Source organism: Mixophyes fleayi, chromosome 3 (genome assembly GCF_038048845.1).
Source record: "Mixophyes fleayi isolate aMixFle1 chromosome 3, aMixFle1.hap1, whole genome shotgun sequence".
NCBI classification, from domain to species: domain Eukaryota; kingdom Metazoa; phylum Chordata; class Amphibia; order Anura; family Limnodynastidae; genus Mixophyes; species Mixophyes fleayi.
The window spans coordinates 329,586,858-329,598,959 of NC_134404.1; the positions used below are offsets into that span (position 1 = coordinate 329,586,858).

The following is a 12,102-nucleotide window of genomic DNA, read 5'->3' on the forward strand; positions in this document are numbered from 1 at the left end:
ACTTTATCATCATAAAAAGGATAATGGAATTGTAATTAAATTTCACCACAGAGTAAGCAGCAGTAAGGATAGAAATCACTGCTAACCTTGCATTGTTCTGGTAAATGACTTTTTGTGTGATGATTGGATGTTGAACAGATTTGCTGAAGTTCGTTCTTGAATTTCTGAACAGCTTTGAGCAGTCTTTCTTTGTTCTGCTGATCTCTGACTGTAGATGAGATGATACAAATGTAATCAATTAAAAGATACATTTTTATATTCATATAAATTAATTAGTTATGTCTGCTCCTATTTGCATTTGTAAACATCACAATGGAGGAACTGTCTTTAAAAAATAACAACATCTACAATTAGCAAGATTGCAATGTTCATCTTAATTAGTACATAATTGTATAAGCCTATTGATTTTAGACTTGGGGATTGTTGTGTGAGTAATAGAAGGTTGTAAAGAAAGAAATGTATTGTAAAATTGAGTGAAATGACTTTCTATATAATGTCATCTTATGTGTGTACTCGCGGTATATACTGTCATATCCTAAAACACCACTACTTGTTTATAATACCGAAACGTAGTACCCAAAAGAGGAATTAATTTTGTGATTAAATGTTTCAACACCTGGGGGCTCATTTAACAAAAAGCTGCGTTAAGGATGATTTCATAGTTCTGCAATTTATATTATACATTTTTTTACATAGGCAACTGAGTGATACTGGTCAAAGAAGGAAACTATCGCCAGTGGAAGCTGGCGAATCTTACTGCTGGCAAACTTGTGTTATACTGGGCAAAGCAAAAAAGAAAAGCCATATCACGAGTGTCTGTTTTTGCAGGCTATAGGCTTTACTCTTTAAATAAATTGGCACCTATGCTCTGTACCTGACTCGTGGCGAATGCTAAAGCTGGCCACTACTCTACAAGTAAACGTAAATATACGGCATTGAAAAGGGCTGTATGTTATTCCACCAAAGGAGGCACTTATAAGAAAGGATTGTTACAGAGAGAAACTTGTATGATTGCACGGATCAAGAGCATTGGCTGCTCATGGTATAAACAGAGAGTGTAGGAAGCATTTTTGTTTCTCTATAACTAAGTTATTCTAATGAAGCACTGTACAGTGGAGAAACTACTCTTGTTGCAGTGGATCTGCGGTGGCTATGGGGCCTCCAGTGAGGCGGACCGGGCGATGTCGGCCCCTGCTTGGGACATGTGCATGCTCAGAAGAGCAAAGGCCCCTGGGAGATGGATCAGCACTGCTTCACCCCAACATTTTGCTATGAGGCCGGGCAATGGAATGTTATGCCCTTGATCTATATATAGAGTTCCATGAATTAATAAACACATGACTGTGGCGAGAAATTAGAAGGAGGAATGGGTTAATCTTCTGGGAGTCAGGAGGAAGTCATCATCATCATCATCTATTTATATAGCGCCACCAATTCCGCAGAGCTGTACAGAGAACTCATTCACATCAGTCCCTGCCCCATTGGAGCTCAGTCTAAATTCCCTAACATACACACACAGATAGGAAGAGAGCGAGAGAGACTAGGATCAATTTTTGATAGTAGCCAATTAACCTACTAGTATGTTTTTGGATTGTGGGAGGAAACCAGAGCACCCAGAGGAAACCCACACAAACACGGGGAGAACATGCAAACTCCACACAGATAAGGCTCTGGTTGGGAATCGAACTTATGACCCCAGTGCTGTTAGGCAGAAGTGCTAACCACTGAGCCACCGTGCTGCCCAAGCCCCCCCCCCATTCCTCATAGGGGAGGAGTATGGGCCTATTTAAGGACTCAAATTAGTTCTAGACTTAGCTGGTGTCTGGGGACGGTGGATGCTTCACCCCTCTGCACTGGAGGAGCCGACACACCCTGAACTTTGTGCATAGCTCAGGTTTGCTGTTCACGTGTGTTGTCGTGTTGTGCTCTCACCATAAAGTTCCTATGTGACCCCGACTCAAGACTTTGGCCAGTGTCTTGATGTTAACCCGCTACAATGACCCTTTCAGTATGGCTTGTTTGGCCTAAACCACTCAGTGAACGACTGCGTTCATCCCAGTACTGTTTCAAAATATATTTTATGTACACTTTACCCTGTAATTCTAAGAAATGTTATATTTTATTTTGTGATTTTTAAAGATGATTTCATACCATAAACTTCCTTCTTCCTTCTTTGAATTAAATCTGTGCTTGAAAACCGTGAAAATACCAGGCATGTGAGTGATTCTCCTGGCGAAACTTTTTTTTATTTAATTATTCCTGGCAATAGGGCTTTTCATCTATTTATATATCTGCCCCATATCCTGCTCAGCTTCCAAGGCATACAAATTATATAGATGTGCTCAACTTGCATTTTAAACGCACCTCAGATGCAGATTTTTAACACGAGTGTGTACCTAGACTGAAACACAGGCCAATACTGGTGTTATGACGAAGGTGACGTATAATGGAATACATTTTAATATACTTTTGTGCAGGGTAAGCAAAGGTGGTGTTATAAAGAGGGTGTACTGTACCAGAATAAGTATTCATAATAAATACAATGATAGCTAGGCTCGTTGGAAAAATATACTTCCTACTGATATATATAACGCCCAGAAAACTTTCAGACTTTGCACCAGAACAGAGATAGAATGTTTACAAACTGACATTTCTGATACTGACATGAAACCACTCAAAATTCCAGCATAAAACTGTAGACGGAGCACAAATGAAAAATCTGTGACCTTACACACCATGGAGCAGTCCCCAATCCCGCTGTGAAAGTAGAATGCCTCCCCTATGATTGAATGCGGTCAAAGATAAAATAACACGAGCATCAGTCATTCTTAATGACAGTAGGTTTCATGGCTGGTGAGCCTGGACTGTGGCCAAAGTTGAATAATACACAATTCATAATGTCAGCCTTTATTCTTTAGCGCCATGAACCATACACAGTTTATTATAACTCAGCCTGGTGATTTACAGTCTTCAGACATTCAACCTTTGTCTTTTATAACCCATCTCAGAGTCTGTTGAATTTTTGCATTTTTGGTGTATTTTGTGACAACACAGAAACACAGCGAAAAACACATTCTGTCATATTACACACCTGACCGCCAGTACGTTAATGTACAGTAATGTAACCTTCCGTCAGACACAGTGTTTACAAGCAACATATGGGTCTCCACCTGGTAGCAAACACAAATAAGCTATAATTAGCTTTAGCACCCCAAGTAAAACTTAATTGCAAGAATGCAAAAATAACCTGTCCCCCGTTATTGTATTACCGCACTCCTTCGCTTCTTTCTAGTAAGTTTGCAGATAAAATGCTTCCCACTTTCAGTCTAGCATCAAAATATAAAGTCCACAGTCCTTGCCCTTCTGGAATGTCCCCTCAGCCAGACACTGGTCGCTCAGCATGGTTCCAGCACTCCAGGCTCAGGTCTCCCTCCTGGCCACTGTAGCGGTCTTGGTTCCCTGTACTACAGTACTCTCCTGGAACAATCCAGCTCTCCTGGGAACTGACCACCTGACTGCTTCCAACTTGTCCCAAGTCTGGTCTTGCAACTTTTCCGCCATTGTCCTCCTACAGGACACACCATAACTCCCCACTTGGCTGTCTCCTGTGCTCTCCACTGAGCTGCTGCTGGCTGTGGTCACTCACCATTGCAATCTTGTTAGGACATATCCCAAACTCCAGAGCATGACTAAGTGGCAAAGTAGGTGGCATCATCCAGCCTGAAACCACCACACAACCTACTGAGCATTTCAGCTCTCTAGTCAAAATCGGAGAGTACAAATATTGTGCCACCTACCCACATCACAGTGCTGCATTCCTGGACTATATGATTGGACTCCGGCACTTAAGCTGGAGGAAACTAATTTCAATTGAGGAGAGAGCAGGGCATTATTTACTGTCAACATTCGGAGGTTCCTGCTTGCTACATGTGTAGTGACCATTTTTTTTTAAAAAAAAACCTGAAACACAACATAGCACATTATGCCAAAGTTCCTAATTCAATATCAGGACAATCATCTATGAAAATTGGTTCTGTTCATCAAGCAAGCCTACGCTTCATTTAAGTGCCAAAAGCAGTAAAGCAAATGAAGAATCTCTTCCTAAAGACCTTATTAATGAAGGTGCATCGAAAGTAGAGATGCTCAGGCTCGGTTCCGAACACACCCGAACTTAGGGGTGTCACTCTCCAGTCTCAGTCATGATGATACTAATCCCTCTAACTCATGTGCTAAAGCCTATGTTCAAGGGCATAGTGGTTTTAAGTCAGTGAAACAAAAATGTAAATAAAATGCTTGTACCTTTTTAAAGAAAAAAAACCTTTCTAAAAAGGGTGAAAGTTTACTGTAGAAAAACATAAAATTGCCAAGATACCATTCTAGTCAAAATATTAACAGGCATACCAGCATCAGGTAGCTCCCTTCTCTTAGTTAGATTTCAGCACCTGCAATCTACACTGTCATCATATTCACCCTCATCATTGTGTACATCTTCCGCAAACAATACTAATTAATCCCCGCTGGAATCCACCATCACAGAAATCTGTGTACTTTGATGTAATTGCTGATAATGGCCTTTCTCATGGAATTTGTAGTTCATTTTATGGCAGAGCTGTCACGATTTTTGGGCAATTGTTTTAGAGCAGAGCAAATGTCAAAATGTTGTGCTGACTCATCTGCATCATCACTGGGTGTTTTGGGAAAGCTAAGTATTTTCTCAGAAGCAGTTGCCAGAGAAACTGAAGGAGGAGACGTCATTACAAGATGTTGATAGCTCTTGGATCCTGGCGAAGCGAATTAAGTCCTAGATCTACAATTGCAATACAGTTAGCGGATTTGTTTAGTTTAATTTCATCCTTCAATTTCTCTAGCTGCTTCTCAAAAAGTATAATTAAGGCAATCACTTCACTCAAGCTAACTGTGTCTGCACTTTCTTCAAAGGTGACTACTTCACTGGACTAAAGTACATTCCCCCTCAAATTCTAGTCTTCTTGCAGCTGCTGCATGCTGTTGCAGAATCCCGAAAATGACCCTAAATATTTAGGGACACAGACAGCATCTCCTGCATGTCATTGTCATTTTTTAAAAAGTTCTGTAACACCAAGTTGATTTTGTCAGCAAAACAGGAAATGTGATGGAATTCTCCCCGCTGTAATGCTCTAACAATATTGGCGGCGTTATCAGAAATCACATATCCTCGGGAGAGTCCAAGCAGGATTAGCCATGTTGCAGTGACAATTCTTCAAAGGAATCATGGTTTGTGGAGGAGTCATCTAGCCTTAGCAACTTGGATGCAGGACTGACTCCCATTACTTGTGAGAATATTGATGATGAAGGTGTTGGGGGGGGGAAGATTGCAGGTGCTGGGATCTAGATGAGAGAAGAGAGGTAGATGATGCTGGACTGCTTGTTGTTATTTTTTTAACATAAGTTTCTGATTTTCCCAACAACTTTGCATGAATTCGCTTCAAATGACGTAACATGGATGAGGATCCTAGATGGTTAAGGTCCCTACCTCTACTGACTGTGGCTTTATAAATGCTACAAATGGCTAGACAACTGTAGTCAGGATCGGTGTAAAAATAATTGCACACATAAGAGGTGGATTTTTGGTCTTATGCCCAGGCATGACAATGGCCTTTCTCTTATCACTGGCAAGAACTGCTGCAATCTTTGCTTGAAAGTGTATGAAAATAATATTGTGACCTGTGAGGTGGTCAAAATTGACTGCAAATGACTTGAAATTAGTGTTAGTGAGGTTAATACTAATGTAGGGTCAAAAGAGCAAAATTATGTGATTTTAGCATATTTTAGCAATTTTTCTAAAAAAAAATACAGATCCAAAACCAAAACCAAAACACATGAGGGTGGTTTTGCAAAAACCAAAACACGAAACTAATCCAGATCCAAAACCAAAACCAAAATCACTTCACAGGGGTCAGTGAAAATCTCTAATCAGAAGCAGTGATGTAACTAAAGGATGTTGGGACCTGGTAAACAAGTAAACGAGTTTGAAGACCACTCCCTGTGCTACTGCTATACCCGTAAATAATTAAACACCAACCAGAAGCCCAACACACATTGCAGACCTACCTTAGCCTCCCCCTATCACATCTATCCTAAGGCTGGGTACACACTACAGGTTTTCCAGCTGATTATCGGGCTAATCACACAATAAACGACTGTTCAGCCCGATAACACATTAGTGTATGCTCCAACAATGAACGATTCTCACTCCAAAGCACATCGTATCGTTTCATTTGATTTTTAGATCGGACCAAACATCTCGTCCAGCGATGGAACAATTTTGTTACAATCCTGCAGTGTGTATGCGCTCACAACCGACAGTGTCCATAGATCTCTATGCAGTGTCCAGAGTCGCCATCTTTTCAGCCGATGGTTATGACAGATTAAGAGCAGAGATCTGAAGGTAAATCTTGTAAAACGCGTATACTGTGTACTGTTTGGGACTTTTTTCCCCCCAGAAATTTTCCTCTAGTGTGTACCGAGCCTAACACCTGGTGTTTCAGGTAAAGATTTCTCACACCATAGACGGATTGAAGCCCTCTGTTGGCAGCCCAGCTTTTTGGTTCCTCATCACCTCTATATATAATAAACACAGAATATGGCATGCTAACAAGGTGATAAATGGAATTGGCCGCTAACAGCTATCATCACTGCTCTAGCTGGAAGTTGATAAATGAGTAGACATTATAGGAGATACTAGGGCACACTGCCCAGACTTACATCCAGTTTACCGTGCATATGTTTAAACAATAACAAGCGTTGTGATAATTACCAGGCAAATCACAGGCTGTGCAGATCCCATTTGAAGGACTGTGACCTGATGTACCGCTGACTATCTTCATTACCTGATACAGCTGGACGTCCAAATACAGCTGAGAGAAGTACACAAAGTGCTCAACTCTTAATGTCGCCCTGTAATGTTCCCTAATAATAATGTCTTTGTCGCCATGTGTTTGATTTATAAACTAGCTCTATGAAAGCACATCTGTCTGTTCTTAAGCTTGTTAAAAGAACTTTATCAGAGAAGAGGATTACAGATGACTTTTTACAAAGCATTACATTTCTCTCAGATCGATACAGAGGCGACTGGCAAGCAGAGAAGACCCACAATTCCATTATCATTTTAAGATTTCCTTTCACATTATTTAGCAATATTAAATCTAGTACATTAGTTTTGTCCAAATGCCTGGTAGGTTTGAACAAACACTGCTTGGGTCATTTATGAAGTCAAGGAGTGAAGCTTTTTAGTGTTCTGTTTGCTTCTTCTTCTTCTTACTAATGTAGTATTTATTTGTTGAAGGATGAGTTCTGCACCAATTAGGAAATCCGGCTTGTTCAAATATGACATCTTCTACCCGTCTTTAGAGTGCTAATGGAATTTTATGTTCATAAAAAATGGGTAAGGTAACTATACCAAGGTGCTTGATTGTCGGTTATGGTTTCTATACTTTGTGTTTTATAGTCAGTGCCGCCCATAAAAACTATGAGCCCCCTGACAAATTTTGATCCTGTGCCCACCTCTCCTCGAGAGATGAGTTTATTTACTGCCAAAACTTCAAGCGAAGGCTCAATGGCATATACTCTATGGTCTGTACTCTATGGTCAGTACTCTATGGTCTGTACTCTATGGTCTGTACTCTATGGTCTGTACTCTGTGGCCTGTACTCTATGGTCTGTACTCTATGGCCTGTACTCTATGGTCTGTACTCTGTGGCATGTACTCTGTGGCATGTACTCTATGGTCTGTACTCTGTGATATGTACTCTATGGCCTGTACTCTATGGTCTGTACTCTATGGCCTGTACTCTATGGCCTGTACTCTATGGCCTGTACTCTATGGTCTGTACTCTGTTGTATGTACTTTGTGGCCTGTACTCTATGGTCTGTACTCTGTGGCATGTACTCTATGGTCTGTACTCTGTGGCATGTACTCTATGGTCCGTACTCTGTGATATGTACTCTATGGCCTGTACTCTATGGTCTGTACTCTATGGCCTGTACTCTATGGCCTGTACTCTATGGCCTGTACTCTGTTGTATGTACTTTGTGGCCTGTACTCTGTGATATGTACTCTATGGCCTGTACTCTATGGCCTGTACTCTGTGGCCTGTACTCTGTGGCCTGTACTCTGTGTCCTGTACTCTGTGGCCTGTACTCTGTGGCCTGTACTCTGTGGCCTTTACTCTATGGTCTATATTCTGTGGTCTGTACTCTGTGGTCTGTACTTTGTGGTATGTATTCTGTGGTCTGTACTCTGTGGCATGTACTCTGTGGCCTGTACTCTGTGGCCTGTACTCTGTGTCCTGTACTCTGTGGCCTGTACTCTGTGGCCTTTACTCTATGGTCTCTACTCTGTGGTCTGTACTCTGTGGTCTGTACTTTGTGGTATGTATTCTGTGGTCTGTACTCTGTGGCATGTACTCTGTGGCATGTACACTGTGGTCTGTACTCTTTGGCCTGTACTCTATGGCCTGTAACTCTATGGTCTGTACTCTATGGAATTTACACTGTGGCATGTATTCTATAGTCTGTACTCTATGGTCTGTACTCTATGGTCTGTACTCTATGACTCACATGTTTGGATCATAGAGTTTTAGTTATTAATATGAAAGATTCAGAGTCCTCTTGTCTTTGTCCACCAGACTCTCTGATTGTAGATGAAATGTACAATCCTGGGTATTTTCCCTGCCAGTCACTGTAAAATTACTGTGGGCAGAGAGAACTTTTATAGTAAACCTCTACATGTAGTTTACTGTGGTGGTTGGTAACAGGTGGGTGGTAAGCTCTGGGCTGGGTATTCCCAGATAATGCAGGTCAGAAAATCAGCTGCAGACTGTAGATGGTACCTGGAACTTTTACTTGTACTGTAAGACATTTATAGAAACTATATTAAGTGGCAGAACTGTATATCAGTGGTGCCATGATCTTATCACTTGAGAACTGACAACACTACAAGGCACGCTGTCAGCTGGACAACACATGACCAGAAGAATGACAACATAGTCGTGATACATGGGGCTTCGGACCTTCGAGAACACCGTGATTGAATTCTTCTGGGCCCCAAAAGAGTACAGTTACAGTAATACCTCGGGGGCCCCTGACATGTGTCCCTCCTTTTCCTACCTATCCATAAGCTATGCTTACATTGTATGAATCCTATTGTTTTAGCAGCACAAAGATTTACTGAAAAGAAAACTTTTTCTAATAAGACAAATTCAATTGTAGATGTCAGCGATCTATAAATGCTCTCCTTGAAACTAAGACATATTAATCAAGCACTTGCCTGCAATAGATTTATTTCTAGGCAGATGTTACATTATTTTTAGAAATTTAAAACGCTTCAATATTCTACTTTGAAAAAACAAACCTGACACGTGAAATTTCTGTGTAGCTCACCGGTATAACTACCCATGTTTAATGTGTTGTGGATTAAGAGCATGAAACCCAATGATGGATACGTATTTAACTTTGACTAAAGCCAGCCAGTCAACTCCCTTTTACAGATATTTTTAATTTACTACTCAAAACGGAATGTTGATTTGTTTCCATGTGGAGATTATACGTCAGTTCAGGGAGTTTTATATTTGATCGGAGATAACTTGAGACAAGTAATAAAACGATGGACAAAGAGAATCAACAAAGTAACCATAGAGCGACATGTGTTTTTGTTGCTAGTAATATTGCATGACGTTGTAGTGGGTTAGTGAAATTCACATTTTGACTGTTCTTATTTCTGTATGGAACCAGCATAATGTGCAGTTATACTGCAGACTTTTCTACAGAGGAAGCTTTAGAAATAATGGTGGACACATGGCTAAACTGGCGCAAATTGTTGTAACCAATGGCAACCAAACTGCAGTAGAAAAATCTGATCAATTAGCTTTGGATTGCAGTAGCTTTCTTGCACAGCTATCTCAGGGTCGGTTTTTATATACTGCAACTAAGCCATAAGTAAAAATGTCATTGCCTGGGGCAAGAAGGAAAACTGACGTCCCCTAGCCCTCAATTGTTTCCAAATTAACCTAAAATATTCATTTTCCTGTCCCCTCTTTTCAACTAAGTGCCCTGGGTGGTGGCCCCTCTAGCACATGCTTGCCAACTCTCCCTGAATGTCAGGGAGACTCCCTGAAATAGGGGTGATCTCCCTCACTCCCTGAAGAGTCTGGCATTCTCCCTGATGCTGAACCAGTGCAAGATGTGGTTGGCTTCGCCATCTGTGGCATGATGACACAGTTCAGAAATTGTGTCCTATGTCCATGTATTGATGCCTATGGAGGTGGCCATTTTCATGGAGACCAAGATTTATTGATAGACTGACAGGTAAGACAACATGACTTCAGTAATGGAGACAGAAATGTAAAAGACACTTCAGTCTCTATAGATTCATTAGCTGCTTTTCCTTAACACATAGTTGCCTACTCTTCCGGAATGTCTGGGAGACTCCCGGGAGAGCAGGGCAACCTCCCAATTCTCGCCCCCGCCATAGATAAGTGGCGGAGGGGGACTTAATGATGCAAATATCATGTCATCTTACCCCCGCCCCTGCTGTAATTGGCCAAATCGTTTAGGGGGGCCAAGATGACGTGAAATGTCAAGCCCCGTCCCCGCACACCCACCTCCCCCGGGATCTCCCTGAAGCCAACGAGGAAAAGTTGGCAAGTATGCACAGTCCGATTTGTGTCTTTGGTCCCCCCACTGCTATGATTGCCTCAATCTAGTAAAATCCAGGGTTTTTCTCTTTTGCGCATCAAATTTTGGTTCCAGAGAAATCTCTATGATGTTCCAGGAAGATATTATAATGCAGTGATGGGCCCTCCGGGCCCTCAGCTGCGGCCCCCGGCTCCTTCCTGCTTTACTGTCAGACTTGTTTGTTATAGCTCGTCCCAATTGCCTTCCTGCTGATATGTTATCCCATATAAGTATCTGTTTCTTTGATTAATTTTATTGTTAAATCTTAATACCAATATTAAGGGTTATGTGCCGCCTTCCTGAAGGTTAAAGGGCTGCCCATGACCCCCTGAAGTGTATCAGGTTGCCCATCACTTTTACAGTGGCACGAGAAAGACATAGGCACTGTGACTTTATAACAGTGCGGGCTGTTTCTTAATGGTTACTATCAGTAGCCACTGTCGCCCTCAATGACGCTTCCTGTACCGTAATAGCAGGAGTGTGTTATGAGTTTGTGGAAACAATTTGTCTGCTGCCGCTTGAACGGTGCTCGGTCAGGTCGGTAATACACAACCTGTGTACTAGATTAGTGCATGTACTGATTTGGGCAGAACTGTCCTGATTCAGTATCCCTGAACAGAAAGGGGACATGACCTTATGTTAATGTGGGCAGGGCATGGTTTATTTGGAGGTGTGGCTTATTTGATCAGTGTTGCGCTGTTTATTGTTTGGAGGATGTTAATATAGGGGAGGGGCTTGTTCTTTAAGTAGTAAATAGAGCCTCCAAATGTATGCTCAATCTGCCTGTTTCGCTCCCATTTCCATACAAAGCCCCGCAACGTTTCCTATTGACATGAGCCTTTGGCCCATTTATATGCAAATGAGGCAACTAACAACGTACATAAGTTCTGCAACCTGTGGAAACTAACCAGCACTTAATTTTGATCTGTCTCAGCCAAGTTATACTAATTCTGATTATTATTATTATCTTCCTTTATTTATGTAACACTAACATGTTCTGTAGTGCTGTACAATCGCAGAGTTGTATCCAGGTACATCATCTTATACTCTAATTCCCCTACAAAACGACCAGGCGCACGGGCCAGTTTATTCAGAAGTCAATCCGCCTACCAGTATGTATTTGAGTCATGGGAAGAAACCCAGACAAACACTGGGAGACCACCCACGTGACACACAGACAGAACCCTGGACCGGAACCAAACCCAAGTGATAAGTGCTCTGCTCATTTGCAATTTGGTAACAAATAATTCCCTAGAGTTTGATGGGAAAAAATAGCTAGCAAAGAGCAATGGCAAAATGTCAGCCAGGAACACAAATATTCTAAATCTGTTGCTGAAATGAGTGGACTCAACACTCCCAGCCATGCCCATAAATGCACTCAAAGTATCT

The 12,102-nt window shown here is 41.6% G+C and overlaps 1 protein-coding gene across 2 annotated transcripts in view; it reads right to left on the reverse strand.

Annotated features, from left to right (window-relative positions):
* The window catches only part of LOC142143040 (spermatogenesis-associated protein 7-like), a 103,991-nt gene that overhangs the window by 47,658 nt on the left and 44,231 nt on the right, over window positions 1-12,102 (reverse strand). For both annotated transcript variants that reach the window (XM_075200759.1, XM_075200758.1), the window contains exon 3: window positions 87-208. In XM_075200759.1, the coding sequence (XP_075056860.1) occupies window positions 87-208 (122 nt within the window). The remainder of the gene's footprint in view (window positions 1-86; window positions 209-12,102) is intronic.